The sequence below is a fragment of the Oncorhynchus masou genome, chromosome 9, assembly GCF_036934945.1.
Source record: "Oncorhynchus masou masou isolate Uvic2021 chromosome 9, UVic_Omas_1.1, whole genome shotgun sequence".
In the NCBI taxonomy this organism is placed as follows: domain Eukaryota; kingdom Metazoa; phylum Chordata; class Actinopteri; order Salmoniformes; family Salmonidae; genus Oncorhynchus; species Oncorhynchus masou.
Genome location: NC_088220.1, coordinates 8,806,908 through 8,834,185, shown reverse-complemented (window position 1 = coordinate 8,834,185; position 27,278 = coordinate 8,806,908). Strand labels below are relative to the sequence as shown.

General features: G+C 45.5%; 1 protein-coding gene across 1 annotated transcript in view; it reads left to right on the top strand.

Annotated features, from left to right (window-relative positions):
• The window catches only part of LOC135545482 (ras GTPase-activating protein-binding protein 1-like), a 30,207-nt gene extending 9,627 nt beyond the window's left edge, over positions 1–20,580 (top strand). The window contains exons 3-12 of the mRNA XM_064973113.1: positions 13,819–13,900; positions 14,138–14,311; positions 14,435–14,525; positions 14,797–14,890; positions 17,670–17,898; positions 18,275–18,376; positions 18,677–18,794; positions 19,063–19,191; positions 19,557–19,666; positions 19,817–20,580. Of these exons, the coding sequence (XP_064829185.1) occupies positions 13,819–13,900; positions 14,138–14,311; positions 14,435–14,525; positions 14,797–14,890; positions 17,670–17,898; positions 18,275–18,376; positions 18,677–18,794; positions 19,063–19,191; positions 19,557–19,666; positions 19,817–20,059 (1,372 nt within the window). The 3' untranslated portion in view covers positions 20,060–20,580. The remainder of the gene's footprint in view (positions 1–13,818; positions 13,901–14,137; positions 14,312–14,434; positions 14,526–14,796; positions 14,891–17,669; positions 17,899–18,274; positions 18,377–18,676; positions 18,795–19,062; positions 19,192–19,556; positions 19,667–19,816) is intronic.
• The last annotated feature ends 6,698 nt before the right edge of the window (positions 20,581–27,278 follow it).

Here is a 27,278-nt window from a genome sequence, read left to right as displayed (position 1 = left end):
AAAGCCAATACAGTACTACACACTACTCAACCAGGCACCTGACTACCTGCACAGGTAAAGCCAATACAGTACTACACACTACTCAACCAGGCACCTGACTACCTGCACAGGTAAAGCCAGTACAGTACTACACACTACTCAACCAGGCATCTGACTACCTGCACAGGTAAAGCCAGTACAGTACTACACACTACTCAACCAGGCACCTGACTACCTGCACAGGTAAAGCCAGTACAGTACTACACACTACTCAACCAGGCACCTGACTACCTGTACAGGTAAAGCCAGTACAGTACTACTCAACCAGGCACCTGACTACCTGTACAGGTAAACCAATACAGTACTACACACTACTCAACCAGGCACCTGACTACCTGCACAGGTAAAGCCAATACAGTACTACACACTACTCAACCAGGCACCTGACTACCTGTACAGGTAAAGCCAATACAGTACTACACACTACTCAACCAGGCACCTGACTACCTGCACAGGTAAAGCCAATACAGTACTACACACTACTCAACCAGGCACCTGACTACCTGCACAGGTAAAGCCAGTACAGTACTACACACTACTCAACCAGGCATCTGACTACCTGCACAGGTAAAGCCAGTACAGTACTACACACTACTCAACCAGGCACCTGACTACCTGCACAGGTACAGCCAGTACAGTACTACACACTACTCAACCAGGCACCTGACTACCTGTACAGGTAAACCAATACAGTACTACACACTACTCAACCAGGCACCTGACTACCTGTACAGTTAAAGCCAATACAGTACTACACACTACTCAACCAGGCACCTGACTACCTGCACAGGTAAAGCCAATACACTACTACACACTACTCAACCAGGCACCTGACTACCTGCACAGGTAAAGCCAGTACAGTACTACACACTACTCAACCAGGCACCTGACTACCTGCACAGGTAAAGCCAGTACAGTACTACACACTACTCAACCAGGCACCTGACTACCTGTACAGGTAAAGCCAATACTGTACTACACACTACTCAACCAGGCACCTGACTACCTGCACAGGTAAAGCCAATACAGTACTACACACTACTCAACCAGGCACCTGACTACCTGTACAGGTAAAGCCAGTACAGTACTACACACTACTCAACCAGGCACCTGACTACCTGCACAGGTACAGCCAGTACAGTACTACACACTACTCAACCAGGCACCTGACTACCTGTACAGGTAAACCAATACAGTACTACACACTACTCAACCAGGCACCTGACTACCTGTACAGGTAAAGCCAGTACAGTACTACACACTACTCAACCAGGCACCTGACTACCTGTACAGGTAAACCAATACAGTACTACCACACTACTCAACCAGGCACCTGACTACCTGCACAGGTAAAGCCAATACAGTACTACACACTACTCAACCAGGCACCTGACTACCTGTACAGGTAAAGCCAATACAGTACTACACACTACTCAACCAGGCACCTGACTACCTGTACAAGTAAACCAATACAGTACTACACACTACTCAACCAGGCACCTGACTACCTGTACAGGTAAAGCCAGTACAGTACTACACACTACTCAACCAGGCACCTGACTACCTGTACAGGTAAACCAATACAGTACTACACACTACTCAACCAGGCACCTGACTACCTGCACAGGTAAAGCCAGTACAGTACTACACACTACTCAACCAGGCACCTGACTACCTGTACAGGTAAAGCCAATACAGTACTACACACTACTCAACCAGGCACCTGACTACCTGTACAGGTAAACCAATACAGTACTACACACTACTCAACCAGGCACCTGACTACCTGTACAGGTAAGCCAGTACAGTACTACACACTACTCAACCAGGCACCTGACTACCTGTACAGGTAAACCAATACAGTACTACACACCACTCAACCAGGCACCTGACTACCTGTACAGTTAAAGCCGATACAGTACTACACACTACTCAACCAGGCACCTGACTACCTGCACAGGTAAAGCCAATACACTACTACACACTACTCAACCAGGCACCTGACTACCTGCACAGGTAAAGCCAGTACAGTACTACACACTACTCAACCAGGCACCTGACTACCTGCACAGGTAAAGCCAGTACAGTACTACACACTACTCAACCAGGCACCTGACTACCTGTACAGGTAAACCAATACAGTACTACACACTACTCAACCAGGCACCTGACTACCTGTACAGGTAAAGCCAGTACAGTACTACACACTACTCAACCAGGCACCTGACTACCTGTACAGGTAAAGCAATACAGTACTACACACTACTCAACCAGGCACCTGACTACCTGTACAGGTAAACCAATACAGTACTACACACTACTCAACCAGGCACCTGACTACCTGTACAGGTAAAGCCAGTACAGTACTACACACTACTCAACCAGGCACCCGACTACCTGTACAGGTAAAGCCAGTACAGTACTACTCAACCAGGCACCTGACTACCTGTACAGGTAAACCAATACAGTACTACACACTACTCAACCAGGCACCTGACTACCTGCACAGGTACAGCCAGTACAGTACTACACACTACTCAACCAGGCACCTGACTACCTGTACAGGTAAACCAATACAGTACTACACACTACTCAACCAGGCACCTGACTACCTGCACAGGTACAGCCAGTACAGTACTACACACTACTCAACCAGGCACCTGACTACCTGTACAGGTAAACCAATACAGTACTACACACTACTCAACCAGGCACCTGACTACCTGTACAGGTAAAGCCAGTACAGTACTACACACTACTCAACCAGGCACCCGACTACCTGTACAGGTAAAGCCAGTACAGTACTACTCAACCAGGCACCTGACTACCTGTACAGGTAAACCAATACAGTACTACACACTACTCAACCAGGCACCTGACTACCTGCACAGGTACAGCCAGTACAGTACTACACACTACTCAACCAGGCACCTGACTACCTGTACAGGTAAACCAATACAGTACTACACACTACTCAACCAGGCACCTGACTACCTGTACAGGTAAAGCCAGTACAGTACTACACACTACTCAACCAGGCACCTGACTACCTGTACAGGTAAACCAATACAGTACTACACACTACTCAACCAGGCACCTGACTACCTGCACAGGTAAAGCCAATACAGTACTACACACTACTCAACCAGGCACCTGACTACCTGTACAGGTAAAGCCAATACAGTACTACACACTACTCAACCAGGCACCTGACTACCTGTACAAGTAAACCAATACAGTACTACACACTACTCAACCAGGCACCTGACTACCTGTACAGGTAAAGCCAGTACAGTACTACACACTACTCAACCAGGCACCTGACTACCTGTACAGGTAAACCAATACAGTACTACACACTACTCAACCAGGCACCTGACTACCTGCACAGGTAAAGCCAGTACAGTACTACACACTACTCAACCAGGCACCTGACTACCTGTACAGGTAAAGCCAATACAGTACTACACACTACTCAACCAGGCACCTGACTACCTGTACAGGTAAACCAATACAGTACTACACACTACTCAACCAGGCACCTGACTACCTGTACAGGTAAGCCAGTACAGTACTACACACTACTCAACCAGGCACCTGACTACCTGTACAGGTAAACCAATACAGTACTACACACCACTCAACCAGGCACCTGACTACCTGTACAGTTAAAGCCAATACAGTACTACACACTACTCAACCAGGCACCTGACTACCTGCACAGGTAAAGCCAATACACTACTACACACTACTCAACCAGGCACCTGACTACCTGCACAGGTAAAGCCAGTACAGTACTACACACTACTCAACCAGGCACCTGACTACCTGCACAGGTAAAGCCAGTACAGTACTACACACTACTCAACCAGGCACCTGACTACCTGCACAGGTAAAGCCAGTACAGTACTACACACTACTCAACCAGGCACCTGACTACCTGTACAGGTAAAGCCAATACAGTACTACACACTACTCAATCAGGCACCTGACTACCTGCACAGGTACAGCCAGTACAGTACTACACACTACTCAACCAGGCACCTGACTACCTGTACAGGTAAAGCCAATACAGTACTACACACTACTCAATCAGGCACCTGACTACCTGCACAGGTAAAGCCAATACAGTACTACACACTACTCAACCAGGCACCTGACTACCTGCACAGGTAAAGCCAATACAGTACTACACACTACTCAACCAGGCACCTGACTACCTGTACAGGTAAAGCCAATACAGTACTACACACTACTCAACCAGGCACCTGACTACCTGCACAGGTAAAGCCAATACAGTACTACACACTACTCAACCAGGCACCTGACTACCTGCACAGGTAAAGCCAGTACAGTACTACACACTACTCAACCAGGCATCTGACTACCTGCACAGGTAAAGCCAGTACAGTACTACACACTACTCAACCAGGCACCTGACTACCTGCACAGGTAAAGCCAGTACAGTACTACACACTACTCAACCAGGCACCTGACTACCTGTACAGGTAAAGCCAGTACAGTACTACTCAACCAGGCACCTGACTACCTGTACAGGTAAACCAATACAGTACTACACACTACTCAACCAGGCACCTGACTACCTGCACAGGTAAAGCCAATACAGTACTACACACTACTCAACCAGGCACCTGACTACCTGTACAGGTAAAGCCAATACAGTACTACACACTACTCAACCAGGCACCTGACTACCTGCACAGGTAAAGCCAATACAGTACTACACACTACTCAACCAGGCACCTGACTACCTGCACAGGTAAAGCCAGTACAGTACTACACACTACTCAACCAGGCATCTGACTACCTGCACAGGTAAAGCCAGTACAGTACTACACACTACTCAACCAGGCACCTGACTACCTGCACAGGTACAGCCAGTACAGTACTACACACTACTCAACCAGGCACCTGACTACCTGTACAGGTAAACCAATACAGTACTACACACTACTCAACCAGGCACCTGACTACCTGTACAGTTAAAGCCAATACAGTACTACACACTACTCAACCAGGCACCTGACTACCTGCACAGGTAAAGCCAATACACTACTACACACTACTCAACCAGGCACCTGACTACCTGCACAGGTAAAGCCAGTACAGTACTACACACTACTCAACCAGGCACCTGACTACCTGCACAGGTAAAGCCAGTACAGTACTACACACTACTCAACCAGGCACCTGACTACCTGTACAGGTAAAGCCAATACTGTACTACACACTACTCAAACAGGCACCTGACTACCTGCACAGGTAAAGCCAATACAGTACGACACACTACTCAACCAGGCACCTGACTACCTGTACAGGTAAAGCCAGTACAGTACTACACACTACTCAACCAGGCACCCGACTACCTGTACAGGTAAAGCCAGTACAGTACTACTCAACCAGGCACCTGACTACCTGTACAGGTAAACCAATACAGTACTACACACTACTCAACCAGGCACCTGACTACCTGCACAGGTACAGCCAGTACAGTACTACACACTACTCAACCAGGCACCTGACTACCTGTACAGGTAAACCAATACAGTACTACACACTACTCAACCAGGCACCTGACTACCTGTACAGGTAAAGCCAGTACAGTACTACACACTACTCAACCAGGCACCTGACTACCTGTACAGGTAAGCCAGTACAGTACTACACACTACTCAACCAGGCACCTGACTACCTGCACAGGTAAAGCCAATACAGTACTACACACTACTCAACCAGGCACCTGACTACCTGTACAGGTAAAGCCAATACAGTACTACACACTACTCAACCAGGCACCTGACTACCTGTACAAGTAAACCAATACAGTACTACACACTACTCAACCAGGCACCTGACTACCTGTACAGGTAAAGCCAGTACAGTACTACACACTACTCAACCAGGCACCTGACTACCTGTACAGGTAAACCAATACAGTACTACACACTACTCAACCAGGCACCTGACTACCTGCACAGGTAAAGCCAGTACAGTACTACACACTACTCAACCAGGCACCTGACTACCTGTACAGGTAAAGCCAATACAGTACTACACACTACTCAACCAGGCACCTGACTACCTGTACAGGTAAACCAATACAGTACTACACACTACTCAACCAGGCACCTGACTACCTGTACAGGTAAGCCAGTACAGTACTACACACTACTCAACCAGGCACCTGACTACCTGTACAGGTAAACCAATACAGTACTACACACCACTCAACCAGGCACCTGACTACCTGTACAGTTAAAGCCGATACAGTACTACACACTACTCAACCAGGCACCTGACTACCTGCACAGGTAAAGCCAATACACTACTACACACTACTCAACCAGGCACCTGACTACCTGCACAGGTAAAGCCAGTACAGTACTACACACTACTCAACCAGGCACCTGACTACCTGCACAGGTAAAGCCAGTACAGTACTACACACTACTCAACCAGGCACCTGACTACCTGTACAGGTAAACCAATACAGTACTACACACTACTCAACCAGGCACCTGACTACCTGTACAGGTAAAGCCAGTACAGTACTACACACTACTCAACCAGGCACCTGACTACCTGTACAGGTAAAGCCAGTACAGTACTACACACTACTCAACCAGGCACCTGACTACCTGTACAGGTAAACCAATACAGTACTACACACTACTCAACCAGGCACCTGACTACCTGTACAGGTAAAGCCAGTACAGTACTACACACTACTCAACCAGGCACCCGACTACCTGTACAGGTAAAGCCAGTACAGTACTACTCAACCAGGCACCTGACTACCTGTACAGGTAAACCAATACAGTACTACACACTACTCAACCAGGCACCTGACTACCTGCACAGGTACAGCCAGTACAGTACTACACACTACTCAACCAGGCACCTGACTACCTGTACAGGTAAACCAATACAGTACTACACACTACTCAACCAGGCACCTGACTACCTGCACAGGTACAGCCAGTACAGTACTACACACTACTCAACCAGGCACCTGACTACCTGTACAGGTAAACCAATACAGTACTACACACTACTCAACCAGGCACCTGACTACCTGTACAGGTAAAGCCAGTACAGTACTACACACTACTCAACCAGGCACCTGACTACCTGTACAGGTAAACCAATACAGTACTACACACTACTCAACCAGGCACCTGACTACCTGCACAGGTAAAGCCAATACAGTACTACACACTACTCAACCAGGCACCTGACTACCTGTACAGGTAAAGCCAATACAGTACTACACACTACTCAACCAGGCACCTGACTACCTGTACAAGTAAACCAATACAGTACTACACACTACTCAACCAGGCACCTGACTACCTGTACAGGTAAAGCCAGTACAGTACTACACACTACTCAACCAGGCACCTGACTACCTGTACAGGTAAACCAATACAGTACTACACACTACTCAACCAGGCACCTGACTACCTGCACAGGTAAAGCCAGTACAGTACTACACTCTACTCAACCAGGCACCTGACTACCTGTACAGGTAAAGCCAATACAGTACTACACACTACTCAACCAGGCACCTGACTACCTGTACAGTTAAACCAATACAGTACTACACACTACTCAACCAGGCACCTGACTACCTGTACAGGTAAGCCAGTACAGTACTACACACTACTCAACCAGGCACCTGACTACCTGTACAGGTAAACCAATACAGTACTACACACCACTCAACCAGGCACCTGACTACCTGTACAGGTAAAGCCAGTACAGTACTACACACTACTCAACCAGGCACCTGACTACCTGTACAGGTAAAGCAATACAGTACTACACACTACTCAACCAGGCACCTGACTACCTGTACAGGTAAAGCCAATACAGTACTACACACTACTCAACCAGGCACCTGACTACCTGTACAAGTAAACCAATACAGTACTACACACTACTCAACCAGGCACCTGACTACCTGTACATGTAAAGCCAGTACAGTACTACACACTACTCAACCAGGCACCTGACTACCTGTACAGGTAAAGCCAGTACAGTACTACACACTACTCAACCAGGCACCTGACTACCTGTACAGGTAAACCAATACAGTACTACACACTACTCAACCAGGCACCTGACTACCTGCACAGGTAAAGCCAGTACAGTACTACACACTACTCAACCAGGCACCTGACTACCTGTACAGGTAAAGCCAATACAGTACTACACACTACTCAACCAGGCACCTGACTACCTGTACAGGTAAACCAATACAGTACTACACACTACTCAACTAGGCACCTGACTACCTGTACAGGTAAGCCAGTACAGTACTACACACTACTCAACCAGGCACCTGACTACCTGCACAGGTAAAGCCAGTACAGTACTACACACTACTCAACCAGGCACCTGACTACCTGTACAGGTAAAGCCAATACAGTACTACACACTACTCAACCAGGCACCTGACTACCTGTACAGGTAAACCAATACAGTACTACACACTACTCAACCAGGCACCTGACTACCTGTACAGGTAAGCCAGTACAGTACTACACACTACTCAACCAGGCACCTGACTACCTGTACAGGTAAACCAATACAGTACTACACACCACTCAACCAGGCACCTGACTACCTGTACAGTTAAAGCCAATACAGTACTACACACTACTCAACCAGGCACCTGACTACCTGCACAGGTAAAGCCAATACACTACTACACACTACTCAACCAGGCACCTGACTACCTGCACAGGTAAAGCCAGTACAGTACTACACACTACTCAACCAGGCACCTGACTACCTGCACAGGTAAAGCCAGTACAGTACTACACACTACTCAACCAGGCACCTGACTACCTGCACAGGTAAAGCCAGTACAGTACTACACACTACTCAACCAGGCACCTGACTACCTGTACAGGTAAAGCCAATACAGTACTACACACTACTCAATCAGGCACCTGACTACCTGCACAGGTACAGCCAGTACAGTACTACACACTACTCAACCAGGCACCTGACTACCTGTACAGGTAAAGCCAATACAGTACTACACACTACTCAATCAGGCACCTGACTACCTGCACAGGTAAAGCCAATACAGTACTACACACTACTCAACCAGGCACCTGACTACCTGCACAGGTAAAGCCAATACAGTACTACACACTACTCAACCAGGCACCTGACTACCTGTACAGGTAAAGCCAATACAGTACTACACACTACTCAACCAGGCACCTGACTACCTGCACAGGTAAAGCCAGTACAGTACTACACACTACTCAACCAGGCACCTGACTACCTGCACAGGTAAAGCCAGTACAGTACTACACACTACTCAACCAGGCACCTGACTACCTGTACAGGTAAAGCCAATACTGTACTACACACTACTCAACCAGGCACCTGACTACCTGTACAGGTAAAGCCAGTACAGTACTACACACTACTCAACCAGGCACCCGACTACCTGTACAGGTAAAGCCAGTACAGTACTACTCAACCAGGCACCTGACTACCTGTACAGGTAAACCAATACAGTACTACACACTACTCAACCAGGCACCTGACTACCTGCACAGGTACAGCCAGTACAGTACTACACACTACTCAACCAGGCACCTGACTACCTGTACAGGTAAACCAATACAGTACTACACACTACTCAACCAGGCACCTGACTACCTGTACAGGTAAAGCCAGTACAGTACTACACACTACTCAACCAGGCACCTGACTACCTGTACAGGTAAGCCAGTACAGTACTACACACTACTCAACCAGGCACCTGACTACCTGCACAGGTAAAGCCAATACAGTACTACACACTACTCAACCAGGCACCTGACTACCTGCACAGGTAAAGCCAGTACAGTACTACACACTACTCAACCAGGCACCTGACTACCTGTACAGGTAAACCAATACAGTACTACACACTACTCAACCAGGCACCTGACTACCTGTACAGGTAAAGCCAATACAGTACTACACACTACTCAACCAGGCACCTGACTACCTGTACAAGTAAACCAATACAGTACTACACACTACTCAACCAGGCACCTGACTACCTGTACAGGTAAAGCCAGTACAGTACTACACACTACTCAACCAGGCACCTGACTACCTGTACAGGTAAACCAATACAGTACTACACACTACTCAACCAGGCACCTGACTACCTGCACAGGTAAAGCCAGTACAGTACTACACACTACTCAACCAGGCACCTGACTACCTGTACAGGTAAAGCCAATACAGTACTACACACTACTCAACCAGGCACCTGACTACCTGTACAGGTAAACCAATACAGTACTACACACTACTCAACCAGGCACCTGACTACCTGTACAGGTAAGCCAGTACAGTACTACACACTACTCAACCAGGCACCTGACTACCTGTACAGGTAAACCAATACAGTACTACACACCACTCAACCAGGCACCTGACTACCTGTACAGTTAAAGCCGATACAGTACTACACACTACTCAACCAGGCACCTGACTACCTGCACAGGTAAAGCCAATACACTACTACACACTACTCAACCAGGCACCTGACTACCTGCACAGGTAAAGCCAGTACAGTACTACACACTACTCAACCAGGCACCTGACTACCTGCACAGGTAAAGCCAGTACAGTACTACACACTACTCAACCAGGCACCTGACTACCTGTACAGGTAAACCAATACAGTACTACACACTACTCAACCAGGCACCTGACTACCTGTACAGGTAAAGCCAGTACAGTACTACACACTACTCAACCAGGCACCTGACTACCTGTACAGGTAAAGCAATACAGTACTACACACTACTCAACCAGGCACCTGACTACCTGTACAGGTAAACCAATACAGTACTACACACTACTCAACCAGGCACCTGACTACCTGTACAGGTAAAGCCAGTACAGTACTACACACTACTCAACCAGGCACCCGACTACCTGTACAGGTAAAGCCAGTACAGTACTACTCAACCAGGCACCTGACTACCTGTACAGGTAAACCAATACAGTACTACACACTACTCAACCAGGCACCTGACTACCTGCACAGGTACAGCCAGTACAGTACTACACACTACTCAACCAGGCACCTGACTACCTGTACAGGTAAACCAATACAGTACTACACACTACTCAACCAGGCACCTGACTACCTGCACAGGTACAGCCAGTACAGTACTACACACTACTCAACCAGGCACCTGACTACCTGTACAGGTAAACCAATACAGTACTACACACTACTCAACCAGGCACCTGACTACCTGTACAGGTAAAGCCAGTACAGTACTACACACTACTCAACCAGGCACCTGACTACCTGTACAGGTAAACCAATACAGTACTACACACTACTCAACCAGGCACCTGACTACCTGCACAGGTAAAGCCAATACAGTACTACACACTACTCAACCAGGCACCTGACTACCTGTACAGGTAAAGCCAATACAGTACTACACACTACTCAACCAGGCACCTGACTACCTGTACAAGTAAACCAATACAGTACTACACACTACTCAACCAGGCACCTGACTACCTGTACAGGTAAAGCCAGTACAGTACTACACACTACTCAACCAGGCACCTGACTACCTGTACAGGTAAACCAATACAGTACTACACACTACTCAACCAGGCACCTGACTACCTGCACAGGTAAAGCCAGTACAGTACTACACTCTACTCAACCAGGCACCTGACTACCTGTACAGGTAAAGCCAATACAGTACTACACACTACTCAACCAGGCACCTGACTACCTGTACAGTTAAACCAATACAGTACTACACACTACTCAACCAGGCACCTGACTACCTGTACAGGTAAGCCAGTACAGTACTACACACTACTCAACCAGGCACCTGACTACCTGTACAGGTAAACCAATACAGTACTACACACCACTCAACCAGGCACCTGACTACCTGTACAGTTAAAGCCAATACAGTACTACACACTACTCAACCAGGCACCTGACTACCTGCACAGGTAAAGCCAATACAGTACTACACACTACTCAACCAGGCACCTGACTACCTGTACAGGTAAAGCCAGTACAGTACTACACACTACTCAACCAGGCACCTGACTACCTGTACAGGTAAAGCAATACAGTACTACACACTACTCAACCAGGCACCTGACTACCTGTACAGGTAAAGCCAATACAGTACTACACACTACTCAACCAGGCACCTGACTACCTGTACAAGTAAACCAATACAGTACTACACACTACTCAACCAGGCACCTGACTACCTGTACAGGTAAAGCCAGTACAGTACTACACACTACTCAACCAGGCACCTGACTACCTGTACAGGTTAAGCCAGTACAGTACTACACACTACTCAACCAGGCACCTGACTACCTGTACAGGTAAACCAATACAGTACTACACACTACTCAACCAGGCACCTGACTACCTGCACAGGTAAAGCCAGTACAGTACTACACACTACTCAACCAGGCACCTGACTACCTGTACAGGTAAAGCCAATACAGTACTACACACTACTCAACCAGGCACCTGACTACCTGTACAGGTAAACCAATACAGTACTACACACTACTCAACTAGGCACCTGACTACCTGTACAGGTAAGCCAGTACAGTACTACACACTACTCAACCAGGCACCTGACTACCATTACAGGTAAAGCCAATACAGTACTACACACTACTCAACCAGGCACCTGACTACCTGTACAGGTAAACCAATACAGTACTACACACTACTCAATCAGGCACCTGACTACCTGCACAGGTAAAGCCAATACAGTACTACACACTACTCAACCAGGCACCTGACTACCTGCACAGGTAAAGCCAATACAGGACTACACACTACTCAACCAGGCACCTGACTACCTGCACAGGTAAAGCCAGTACAGTACTACACACTACTCAACCAGGCACCTGACTACCTGCACAGGTAAAGCCAATACAGTACTACACACTACTCAACCAGGCACCTGACTACCTGCACAGGTAAAGCCAGTACAGTACTACACACTACTCAACCAGGCACCTGACTACCTGCACAGGTAAAGCTAGTACAGTACTACACACTACTCAACCAGGCACCTGACTACCTGCACAGGGAAACCAATACAGTACTACACACTACTCAACCAGGCACCTGACTACCTGCACAGGTAAACCAATACAGTACTACACACTACTCAACCAGGCACCTGACTACCTGTACAGTTAAAGCCAATACAGTACTACACACTACTCAACCAGGCACCTGACTACCTGCACAGGTAAAGCCAATACAGTACTACACACTACTCAACCAGGCACCTGACTACCTGCACAGGTAAAGCCAATACAGTACTACACACTACTCAATCAGGCACCTGACTACCTGCACAGGTACAGCCAGTACAGTACTACACACTACTCAACCAAGCACCTGACTACCTGCACAGGTAAAGCCAATACAGTACTACACACTTCTCAACCAGGCACCTGACTACCTGTACAGGTAAAGCCAATACAGTACTACACACTACTCAACCAGGCACCTGACTACCTGCACAGGTAAAGCCAATACAGTACTACACACTACTCAACCAGGCACCTGACTACCTGCACAGGTAAAGCCAATACAGTGCTAGAGAATTGGTCCCACGCCAGTATCTATTCAATGATCTGCGTTTATATTAGTGGGCTTTCTATGCCTCTAATACAAGAAGTAACAGATTTTTCAACTTGTTTTAGGTTTTACGGGAAGAACTCTTCCTATGTACACGGAGGTCTGGACAACAATGGCAAACCAGTTGAAGCGGTCTATGGACAGTCGGTGCGTGCTGCAAAGCAATTTCCCTAAATTATGTCTGCAATACTTAATGAAACCTTAGTGAAGCAGTAATATAGGTTTAATTTGTAAAATATCCAATGTGACACAGCCACTCATGATTTTGACGTTGCTCTATCATTGTTATTAAAGATGGCTAATGTATTATCAGTTAGGCATTCTGATACAAGGCTAGCACTTACGTTTGAGATTCTCATCGAGGTCTTTTATTTATGTGACAAGGAGATCCATAAAAAAGTGTTGGCGCTGAACTTTCGTGACTGCCACACCAAGATCAGACATGTGGACGCCCATGCGACCTTGAACGAGGGCGTGGTGGTGCAAGTTATGGGGGAGCTGTCCAACGACATGCAGCCCATGCGCAAATTCATGCAGACATTCGTGCTGGCCCCTGAGGTAGGTCCTTCAACTGTGTAGATGAACATTTGTCCTTGAAACGTTTTCATTATTGTGTTCGTGTGGTCCAGTTCAGCTATAGGGTTAATTTTGTGTTAAAATTCAGTGACGTTGGTGTTTCAGGGCACTGTAGCAAACAAGTTCTACGTTCACAACGATGTATTCCGTTACCAAGACGAAGTGTTTGGGGATTCTGACTCAGAACCCCCTGAAGGTGAGCCTGTTAAAGATTAGGAAGCTGCTTTTACGGTTGGCTGGTTGTTTCATATGTCATTTACTTCTCATGACTAATACATAATGGTTAGAAGTGTTGCTCTTATTGAACTCCATCGTAGTGCTTTTTTAACTCATACATTACCTTGCATATGGGTCAACACTAGTGAACACTAGTGAATAATATGCCTCTGCTAAATGACTAAAATGGAATTGGTATTTGATTCTGCCCCCAAAACGTCAGTAAGTGGGGACTCATGTTGACGTTTCAGAGTCTGACGAGGATGTGGAGGAGATGGAGGAGAGGGTACCATCACCAGAGGTGACCCAGAAAGAGGCTGCGGCCTTCTACGAACAGACACCATGGTAAGGGAACCTATCCATCTTCTCTTAATATCATTTCAGTCTTGACTAGATCAGCAATCCTACTCTACTTTTTTTTTTTATGTCCTCAATGTTAAGTCTGTATTACTGGCGCATGAGTGGTGGCAAACATGCCATTCATAATAGTGTGACGGTATGTTAGTGAGTGTCGGCTATGGGGGTGTAACGCATTAGGACCTCTACCAACGGTGCTCAGCCACATTTGGGTTATTGTAATTAATCCTAACAGAATATAAATGACCCTGTTCATTTGTAACCACGTAGAACAATGTTCTCATACCAACACTGACAGGGGTTATTGGGAAGCAAAACATTGCCCTTTACGTCTTCATCCCTGCTATAAAGAAAAATGATATGAATTGAAATGCTTAGCACAGGTCTCCGACACAGTAAAAAAACACTTCCTACTGTAATATTTGTATTGTTTCTATTACCTGTCCTATGGGCCATTTTTGCATGAACATTTTAATTAAATGAAATGGCTGTTTTCAAATTTAATCGCAATCTAGCCCTTTCTCATTTAATTTAGCCGAGCCATTAACGTTTTTTAAATTGTTATTGGACATTTTTACATGTGTGGGGGTCAAAAAAAATACTGAAATCACTTGCATCAAGTACCAGTCAAAAGTTTGGACACCTAGTCATTCCAGGGTTTTTCCAAATTTGTACTATTTTCTACAATTTGGAACTGAAATAACTATGAAAAAACACCTATGGAATCATGTCACAACCAAAAAAAGTGTTAAACAAAACAAAATATATTTGACATTCTTCAAAGTAGCTACCCTTTGGCTTGACAGCTTTGCGCACTCTCGGCCTTCTCTCAACCAGCTTCACCTGGAATGCTGTGTCTTGAATGAGTTCCCACAAATGCTGAGTACTTGTTGGCTGCTTTTCCTTCACTCTGCAGTCCAACTCTCAAAATTCTTGAAATGTTGCGGGATTGACTGACCTTCGTGTCTTAGAGTAATGGACTGTTGTTTCTCTTTGCGTATTTGAGCGTTTCTTGCCATAATATGGACTTGTTTTTTTTACCAAATAGTGTAATCTACTGTATACCACCACTTCCTTGTCACAAAACAATGGTCTCTAACGCATTAAGAAGGAAAGCAATTCCAGAGATTGACTGAAGGCACACCTGTTAATTGAAATGCACTCCAGGTGACTACCTCATGAAGCTGGTTGAGACAATGCCAAGAGTGTGCAAAGCTCTTATCAAGGCAAAGGGTGACTACTTTGAAGAATCTAAAATAAGGAAATGTTTTGATTTAAAGCTTTTGGTTACTCAATGATTCAATATGTGCCATTTCATAGTTCTGATGTTTACAATGTAGAAAATAGTAATAAAAATACATGTAAACTTGAATGAGTAGGTGTCAATGTTTGACTGGTAAATCTGGTTTTGGCGGATTCCAGGAGAATGCTACCTGCCTGACTGCATAGTGCCGACTAAAGTTTGGTGGAGGAATGGTCAGGGGATGTTTTTCATGGTTTTGGCGAGGCCCCTTAGTTCCAGTGAAGGGAAATCTTACCCCATACAGCGTATGACATTCTAAACAATTCTATGCTTCCAACTTGTGGCAACAGTTTTGGGAAGGCCCTTTCCTCTGTTTAGTCAAGATTGGTGTGGAAGAACTTGACTGGCCTGCACAAAGCCCTGACCTCAACTCCATCGAACATCTTGGATGAATTGGAACGCCTGCTGTGAGCCAGGCCGAATCACCCAACCTCGGTGTCCGACCTCACTAATGGTCTTTTGGCTAAATGGAAGCAAGTCCCCGCTGGAATGTTCCAACATCTAGTCGAAAGCCCTCCCTGAAGAGCGGAGGCTGTTAATAGCAGCACTGTTCCAACATCTAGTAGAAAGCCTTCCCTGAAGAGCGGAGGCTGTTAATAGCAGCACTGTTCCAACATCTAGTAGAAAGCCCTCCCTGAAGAGCGGAGGCTGTTAATAGCAGCACTGTTCCAACATCTAGTAGAAAGCCTTCCCTGAAGAGCGGAGGCTGTTAATAGCAGCACTGTTCCAACATCTAGTAGAAAGCCTTCCCTGAAGAGCGGAGGCTGTTAATAGCAGCACTGTTCCAACATCTAGTAGAAAGCCTTCCCTGAAGAGTGGAGGCTGTTAATAGCAGCACTGTTCCAACATCTAGTAGAAAGCCTTCCCTGAAGAGTGGAGGCTGTTAATAGCAGCACTGTTCCAACGTCTAGTAGAAAGCCTTCCCTGAAGAGTGGAGGCTGTTAATAGCAGCACTGTTCCAACGTCTAGTAGAAAGCCTTCCCTGAAGAGTGGAGGCTGTTAATAGCAGCACTGTTCCAACGTCTAGTAGAAAGCCTTCCCTGAAGAGTGGAGGCTGTTAATAGCAGCAAAGGGAGACCAACTCCATATGAATGCACATGATTTTGGAATGAGATGTTTGAGCAGGTGTCCACGTGTGTAGATGGAGAACCACCATTTTGGCATAATGTGGTTATATGCATCGTAACGCTTAAGGCACTAATGCCGACATCTTGGTTTACCAGATAAGTGCAACATGATTTTTCTAGCCTACAATTTAGTCTCCGTTAGTCGGCACCTCTTAACTGTTTTGCACCAGTTCATGCCTTTCACCTGAGTTTTTGTTAAGAGTAACATGGAAGGTAGCATGCTGCAATGCATATTCTCCTTGTTCCTAATCTCAAATTACGTTATTTTCTTTATGTGAAGTCTATGGCCAGAAATATGCTCGAGGTTATTATTAGATCTGTGTCTGGGCTATTTCAGCACCGAGCCAGAGGGGCTAGTGGAGGAGGAGGTAGCTGTAACCCCAGAGCCTGAACCTGAGGCGGAGCCAGATCCAGACGTGGTGGATGGAAAACCGGTCCTGGAGCCAGAGACCCAGCAGCAGCAACACCACACTACAGAGGAGCAGGCAGAGAAGTGTCCTGTCTCCTCACCCCTGCCCTCTACCACTGCTGACCCTGCCCCTGCACCCGCTGCTGAAGATAACCGGGTAGGGCTCAACCCTCATTTTGGCTACGGTATGGTCATGTCAACGTGGTGGTCAGGTTTCCATGTGTGACCTGGCTGTCTAATCGTCTTTGGATGCTGTGTTTTTAGCTGGTTATCCACTGTCAATGCTGAGGTCACTAGGCAATCCCATGTGTGACCTGTCGACACCTATTCTGTTTTGGTTTAAGAACAATTTTGGTTGCATGACAATCGGCTTTGGTAGTTGTTTATTTACAAAATTAGCAATTGCTGAAAAATTCCTTATTCTTTTTGCCTCTTGATGTTGTTCATTAGTTTTACCTTGCTTCTAGTGGTTTCCCTGTACAGCTAGCAGACCTCATTCAGCTTAATTTAATACCGTCTGGTCTCTCCTCCAGCCTTTCTCCTGGGCGTCTGTCACCAGTAAGAACCTTCCCCCTAGCGGCGTTGTCCCCGTCTCTGGCATCCCCCCCCACGTCGTCAAAGTCCCCTCGGCGCCGGTACGTTAACTTTGTTACTTTTCTCAATGTAAAATCCTCTATTAAATACCAGTAGGAGAAACAACCACCATGTACTACATTGATTACTAAGATGGGCTACAATCTCCTATTACGTATCTAGGATGTATCCCTCCAGCTGAAGAAAAACTATTAGGTTTAAGAAACAGTTGTTGACTTTTTTTAATGAAGCTTCCTCTTAAAGGGCAATGAACACATTCAATCAACTGGTTGTGTCGCTTGAAGTCTGTCTTGTCTTGGTCTTCTAGTCTGGTTTGTCGTTGTTTTGTCTTGGCGCTTTAGCCCAGGGTGGAGGTGAAAACGGAAGCCGCGGCACAGAGAACACAACCGAGAGGAGACCAGAGACCACGGGAAGCAAGGCCAGGCCCCCCACCAGTCAACAGAGGACCCCGACCAGGAGGTACCATCCACCAGACAGCTGGGTCATGTTTAGGATGTAGAAAACGTTTTTGAAATGAAGCGAAACTGGGCGGTACTACCTGACGTCATCCAGTAAGAACGGATTTAAAAAATAAAAAAAATCTGTTAAGTTTTGCTACAGTGTGCTGTCTACATTGAATGTAATCCGATCTGTGTTGGTCTGGTTTGTTTGAGGAAGCATCGGACATGTGGATAGAGTTGCATGTCCGTTACTAAAGTGACCTCTCATGTCTGCTCTTGGTCTGCAGTGCGGGAAGGAGAGCAGGGAGAGACGTCGGAGGTTCGCCGTGTGGTGAGGTATCCAGACGCTCACCAGCTCTTCGTAGGAAACGTCCCCCATGATGTGGACAAGGCAGAGCTCAAGGAGTTTTTCCAACGTATGTCACACATTTTTATTTAAATGGTCTGTGAAAAAGTGTTAATGAATGGATCTGTATGGCTTCAACTGACTGCTGGGGTGTCGAAGTGCCAACTTTGGCTCTGGACGAGGTACTGGACCCAGTGAAGGAGGTCACTACATGGGACCTCGTCAGTGAACGTCACTCTGTTGGTCATTAATCATAGCCCCCCCCCCCCCCCCAATGACCTGTAAAAGGGGTTTGAAATGTATTAAAATCATTGTTCTGTAATGTTAAATGATCTGTGTCCCTGCCACTGAATATGATACATGTTTTGTAGCAAGTGAAGTCATGAATTGAAATGGTTGATTTGTAATTTTTATATGACCTGGTTCCTCCTACAGAGTATGGTTCTGTACTTGAGCTACGGATCAACAGTGGCGGGAAGCTTCCCAACTTTGGATTCGTGGTGTTTGACGATTTTGATCCTGTACAGAAAATCCTAAGCAACCGGGTCAGAATGAGTTTCAATATGTTTTCATTACTAAGTCCCATACTGATTTGATGAACCTTACTCTACTTTGTTAAGCCTTGGATTCACTCTGATCTTTAGTAGTTTTTGATCATATTAATGAAAGTACTGACAGTCCTCTTTCTTCTGTAGCCCATTAAGTTCAGAGGAGACATCCGACTGAACGTGGAGGAAAAAAAGACGCGCTCCGCCCGGGAAGGGGACCGGCGAGACATCCGCCCCAGAGGTCCAGGTGGCCCCGGAGGGCCCCGAGAGAGGATAGGAGGGCCCAGAGGCCCCCCCACCAGGGGTGGCATGGCACAGAAACCCAGCTTTGGCTCTGGACGAGGTACTGGACCCAGTGAAGGAGGTCGCTACATGGGACCTCGTCAGTGAAAATCACACTGTTGGTCTAATGTACCATGCCAGCTAACAACTGCTGATGTCAGTCTCCTCGAGTATTGTACAAAGATGGCTTCTCCCTCCCTCCCTCCCCGTTCTCTTTTTGTTTTCTACCCTGGGATTGTGGAATGTGATCCATCTCTCCTTTCTCCCGACGTTGACATGATCTGGGCTTTTCTCCTCGTCTTTTACGTCCCGAACTTGAATTTGTGGAAAGAAAGTAAAGAGTCAGTTTAGACTAGTTGAATTGGAACAGCCCAGTTTGGTTTTGGCGTTCTCTCCCTGTTTCTTAAAGGAACGTGTATGTGCTGCCTGGGCAGTCCTGTGTTGCCACCACCATCTTTTCAGGTCAAATGCAAGTGATGGTTTTATTTTAAATTGCCAAATTGAATCATGGTTGAATGGTTATTATCGAGCATGTAACAAGTCCTGTCTGCCTTTCACTGATGCACTTCCTCATGACAATACCAATCGGCCGATGAGAGAACTGAATAAACATTATTTACTGTTTTAAACCTGACTTTTGTATTGTATACATTGTGTTGCTTTTTATGGACTTGGTTCCTGGACTCAGATTAAGGAGGTTTTTGGTAGATTGTCCATTTGAGTTTTTAACTTAAGTGCGGGTATAGCCTTAATCTGTGTCTGGGGAAGCTGCCTCTATATACACTGCAAGAATATAAATGCCACGATTTCAAAAAAAATATGAATTGCATGTAAGGAAATCAATCAATTGAAATAAATGCATTAGGCCCTAATCTATGGATTTGACACGACTGAAGACACCTGCGTCTGGTCACGGGTTCCTTTTTAAAGAGGGTGTGGATCAGAACCAGTCGGTGTCTGGTGTGACCACATTTTGCCTCATGCAGCGCAACGTCTCCTTTGCATAGGTTGGCTGTGGAATGTTGTCCCACTCCTCTCCAATGGCTGTTCAGTTGATGGGATAATGTCAGGAACTGGAACCTGCGGTTGATACGGGGAATCCAAAACATGCTCAACGGGTGACTCATCTGAGTGTGCAGGCCACAAAAAGCACGGGGACATATTCAGCTTTTAGGAATTGTGTACAGGTCCTTGCGACATGGGTGAGGTATCCTGTAACATGAGGTGATGGTGGCAGATGTCATGACAATGGGTATCTGTGTTTTAAAATGCAATTGTGTTGTCTGTAGTTTATGCCTAGCCATACCATAACCCCACCATGGAGAACTCTCAATGTTGACATCAGAAAACCGCTCTCCCACATGATGCCATACACGATCTGCCCAGTACAGTTGAAACCAGACTTAATCTGCGAAGAGCACAATTCTCCACTGTGCCAGTGGCCATAGAACAGTTCAAGAGCCTGGTGAGGACGATGAGCTTCCCTGAGACGTTTTCTGACCGTTTCAAAGGAATTATTTGGTTGTGCAAACCCAGTTTCATCAGCTGTCTGGGTGGCTGGTCTCATGATCCCGCAGGGGAAGAAGCCGGATGTGGAGGTCCTGGGCTGGTGTGGTTACATGTAGTCTGCGGTTTTGAGGCCGGTTGGATGTTCTACCAAATTCTCTAAAACAACGGAGGTGGCTTATGGTAGAGAAATGAACATTGAATTCTGGCATTGGTTCTGTTGACCATTCCTGCAGTCAGCATGCCAATTGCACGCTGTGGCACTGCGTTTTGCGATAAAACTACGCATTTTAGTGGCCTTTTAGTTTCCCCAGCACAAGGTGAACCTGTGTAATGATCATGCTGTTTAATCAGCTTCTTGATATGCTACACCTGTCAGGTGGATGGATTATCTTGGCCAAGGAGAAACGCTCACTAACAGGGATGTTAACACTGTTTACAAAAAAATAAGCTTTTTGTGCTTATGGAACATTTCTGGGATATGTTATTTCAGCTGATGTTTAAGTTTTATATTTTCAGTAAATTTCATTTTTTTTAAAATTACTATTAGAAAAGGAAGTGTGGCCGCCAAAAAGAAACCTGGCAAAGAGCCGCGGAAAAGGAGAGAACATCCCCCAAAAGGCAGAAGACCGGAAGCAGTGGCACTCCTCTAGTAGAGGCCTTACAGTGCATTCGCAAAGTATTCAGACCCCTTCCCTTGTCCATATTTTATTATGTTACAGCCTTATTCTAAAATGGATGAAACTATCTTTCCTCTCATCAATCTACACACAAACTGTTTTTTTTTTTTAGAAATGTTTGCAAATGTATTAAAAATTAATAACAGAAATACCTTATTTACATAAGTATTCAGACCCTTTGCTATGAGACTCAGGTGCATCCTGTTTCCATTGATCATCCTTGAGATGTTTCTACAACTTGTCGTCCACCTGTGGTAAATTCAATTGATTGGACATGATTTGGAAAGGCACATCTGACAGTGCATGTCAGAGCAAAAACCAAGCCATGAGGTCGAAAGAATTGCCCGTCGACCTCTGAGACAAGATTGTGTCGAGGCACAGATCTGAGGAAGGGTACACATTTTTCAGCATTGAAGGTCCCCAAGAACACAGTGGCCTCCATTTATAAATTGAAGAAGTTTGGAACCACCAAGACTGTTCCTAGAGCTGGCCGCCCGGCCTAATTGAGTAATCTGGGGAGAAGGGCCTTGGTCAGAACCGGATGGTCACTTTGACAGAGTTCCTCTGTGGAGATGGTTGTCATTCTGGAAGGTTCTCTCATCTCTGCAGTACTCCGACAATCAGGCCTTTATGCTAGAGTGGCCAGACGGAATCCACTCAGAAAATGGCACGACAGCGCGCTTGGAGTTTGCCAAAAGGCACCTAAAGGACTCTCAGATCATGAGAAACAAGATTCTCTGGTCTGATGAAACCAAGATTGAACTCTTTTGCCTGAATGCCAAGCGTCACGTCTGGAGGAAACCGAGCACAATCCCTACGGTGAAGCATGGTGGTGGCGGCAGCATCATGCTGTGGGGAGGTTTTTCAGCGGAAGGGACTGGGAGACTAGTCAGGATCGAGGGAAAGATGAGATCCTTGAATTACCGATATGTAGGTACTTGAATCAAAGCCTCAAAGACTTATCCTCAATGTCAACGTGTCTTGCAAAACATTCCCAAATCCTACTGATATCAAGGGTCTTCATTAGGGCACACCAGTTTCCAAAGGAAAACACACATCAGTTTGTTATTGGACACGTCCAGCCTCCCTGTTCCAGTCTGTTTTCTTCAGTTTGGTGCCTAATGAACACCTTGGGTGTATTCACTAGTCGGTACTACCTGAATTTAGGGTTGAAACAGAGTGTTATTACCAGGGCTGTGGTGTTCATGAAATTCTGTCAGCCTTTATTGTCATGCTAAGTCTCATGGTAATTTACATCAATGAACATAAACATGTTTAGCATCTCCAGACCCCCATGCATTCAAGCCGCATTCAGTCTGCCGAGGCACACCTTTGGAACATCAACAGGACAGTCACTATAAGTGTAGGCTAACTGTACGCCGCCCTGCACAATCAATGAACCAACAGCATTGCCTAGGCCTATACGTTCTCTCCCAGACTCATGGATAGTAAGTATTGGGGCAAAGCATCAGGTAACCTGTCCACCCAGTATGCATAGTAATACAGTCCACACTCAAAAGGTGATTACTATCATTTGTTTAACATTGGAGTATAGGCTAGACCAGGGATGGGGAACTGTGATGGGGATGGGGGCCCCAACAAATCAGAACTCATCATGAGTACCCATGTTTTAAAGTTCAGTTCCTGGAATTCTGCACATTTTTGCCACACAATGATGAGAATATGTTTCCATTTTAAGGCAAGTTTCCTGCAATTTTACACATTTTTCTCCATGGGGCGTAGAGAAGATTTAGCAATTTCAACTGAGTTCCTAAAAAATTATACAGTACCAGTCAAATATTTGGACACACCTACTCATTCCAGGGTTTTTCATTATTGTTACTATTTTCTACATTGTTTAATAATAGTGAAGACATCAAAACTATGAAATATCACATATGGAATAATGTAGTAACCCAAAAAAGTGTTAAACGAATCAAAATATATACATATTTTTTCTTCTTCAAAGTAGCCATCCTTTTCCTTAACAGCTTTGCACACTCTTGGCATTCTCTCAACCAGCTTCACCTGGAATGCTTTTCCAACAGTCTTGAAGGAGTTCCCACATATGCTGAGTATTTGTTGGCTGCTTTTACTTCATTCTGCAGTACAACTCATCCCAAACCATCTGAATTGGGTTGAGGTCGGGTGATTGTGAAGGCCAGGTCATTTGATGCACCACCTCATCAATCTCCTACTGGGTCAAATAGCCCTTGCAAAACCTGGAGGTGTGTTGGGTAATTGTCCTGATGAAAAACAAATGATAGTCCCACTAAGTGTACCCCAGATGGGATGGTGTATCGCTGCAGAATGCTGTGGTAGCCATGCTGGTGCCTTGAATTCTAAATAAATCACAGACAGTGTCACCAGCAAAACACCCCCACACTGTAATGTTACTGAGGTCATGACTAACGACTGACAGTTTGGCTGTAATATGGTCATTACAACAGCCCCTAGTCAAAGACTCAATCATGAACACTTACTGACAGTTGTGGCTGCTTTGCGAGATGTATGGTTGTCTCTACCTTCTTGCCCTTTGTGCTGTTGTCTGTGCCCAATAATGTTTGTACCATGTTTTGTGTTGCTACCATGTTGTCATGTTGTGTTACTCCCAAGTTGTACTGTCATGTGTTGCTGCCTTGCTATGTTGTTGCCTTCGGTGTCTTTATGTAATGTTGTGTGGTCTCTCTTTATGTAATGTTGTGTGGTCTCTCTTTATGTAATGTTGTGTGGTCTCTCTTTATGTAATGTTGTGTGGTCTCTCTTTATGTAATGTTGTGTGGTCTCTCTTTATGTAATGTTGTGTGGTCTCTCTCTATGTAATGTTGTGTGGTCTCTCTCTATGTAATGTTGTGTGGTCTCTCTTTATATAATGTTGTGTGGTCTCCAATTTGTAAGTCGCTCTGGATAAGAGCGTCTGCCAAATGACTTAAATGTAAAATGTAAATGTCTCTCTTTATGTAATGTTGTGTGGTCTCTCTTTATATAATGTTGTGTGGTCTCTCTTTATGTAATGTTGTGTGGTCTCTCTCTATGTAATGTTGTGTGGTCTCTCTTTATGTAATGTTGTGTGGTCTCTCTTTATATAATGTTGTGTGGTCTCTCTTTATGTAATGTTGTGTGGTCTCTCTTTATATAATGTTGTGTGGTCTCTCTTTATGTAATGTTGTGTGGTCTCTCTCTATGTAATGTTGTGTGGTCTCTCTTTATGTAATGTTGTGTGGTCTCTCTTTATATAATGTTGTGTGGTCTCTCTTTATGTAATGTTGTGTGGTCTCTCTTTATGTTATGTTGTGTGGTCTCTCTTGTTGTGATGTATGTTTTGTTCTTTATCTATATGTTATTTGTTTTTTATTTTTGTATTTTTAATCCGAGGCCCCACAGGAGGTATTTAGCCTTTTGGTCGGCCGTCATTGTAAATAACAATTTGTTCTTAACTGACTTGACTAGTTAAATAAAATAAAAGTTACTACCTGAATGTAGGGTTAGGGTTGCTATAGTGTGTTCTAATGAACACACCCCAGCAAATGGTACTGTAGATTTCCTCATGAACAAGGACAGGGTCTTCAAGCAGTTGGCCAGAGACTGTGTTCATTAGTATTCATGATGTGGAGGAGGATGCAACGTAACCTCTCAGGGTGTATCGGCCGTATCACATTTGGTATCCCCACCCTGTGACCCACATGGGCTGAGAAGGTGCTGGAACAGCTGGCAACAACCCTCTGAGCATACGACCCTCCAGCTGGACAAACCCCTCCCAAATGGCACCCTATTCCCTACATAGTGCACTACTTTTTTTTTTACCAGAGCCCACCCAATTCCCTACACAGTGAAACTATACTCCCTGCATTGTGAATCCCTACTCCCAACATTGTGAAACCCTATTCCCTACATAGTGAAACCCTATTCCCTACATTGTGAATCCCTACATAGTGAAACCCTATTCCCTACATAGTGAAACCCTATCCCCTACACAGTGAAACCCTATTCCCTACATAGCGAAACCCTACATAGTGAATCCCTGTTCCCTACATAGTGAAACCCTATCCCCTATATAGTGAAACACTTTCCCCTACATAGTGAAACCCTATTCCCTACACAGTGAAACACTTTCCCCTACATAGTGAAACCCTATTCCCTACATAGTGAAACACTTTCCCCTACATAGTGAAACCCTATTCCCTACGTAGCGAAACCCTACATAGTGAAACCCTATTCCCTACATAGTGAAACCCTATCCCCTACATAGTGAAACCCTATTCCCTACATAGCGAAACCCTACATAGTGAAACCCTATTCCCTACATAGTGAAACCCTACATAGTGAAACCCTATACCCTACATAGTGAAACCCTATACCCTACATAGTGAAACCCTACATAGTGAAACCCTATTCCCTACATAGCAAAACCCTACATAATGAAACCCTATTCCCTACATAATGAAACCCTATACCCTACATAGTGAAACCCTATTCCCTACATAGTGCACTACTTTTAGAACATAGTGCCATTAGGGATACAAGCACAGTTTCACCCAGAGAGAGGGGCCTATAGCCTGAGGAGCCCTGGAATGAACACACACACACACACACAGGAATGCAACACAGGCACTTAAGCACACAGACGCCAACACGTTGGAGGCGATCGAGTCTCTCATTAAGACTGTTTGAATCTATTAACATTCACATCCTGGCGTGTGAAGAAATGTCAAGGTCTTCGTTATCATGTGGTGAAACCACCAAGGTTTTAGTCATCACCAACCAACACAACAAAAACAGAGCTTGTTTCTCAGTGTGAAATAGGGAGCAGGGTCACAAACAAATGCAAATTCTCTGTTTTTAAACACTGAGAAACTAATGTCTGTGTAAAACAACATAACTATCACCATAATGCCAAAAAGTGCTATCTTTTGCCTGAACCAGAGAGGGAGGCCAAATGCTCTTATTTCATACACTGAGAAACACATTTCTGTCAAAGCCTTCATGTTTCACTGGCTTCAGGCCCTGGGGGTGGTTTTCAGTGTGAGCTGTAATGTCATTTCAGTAAGTCCCACTGTAGTATCCTGCTACTTACTACAGGGCCATCCAAGGGACCGGGTGGTCTGGGAGAGGGGGAGGGGGAGTGAGTTGTTACGTACACC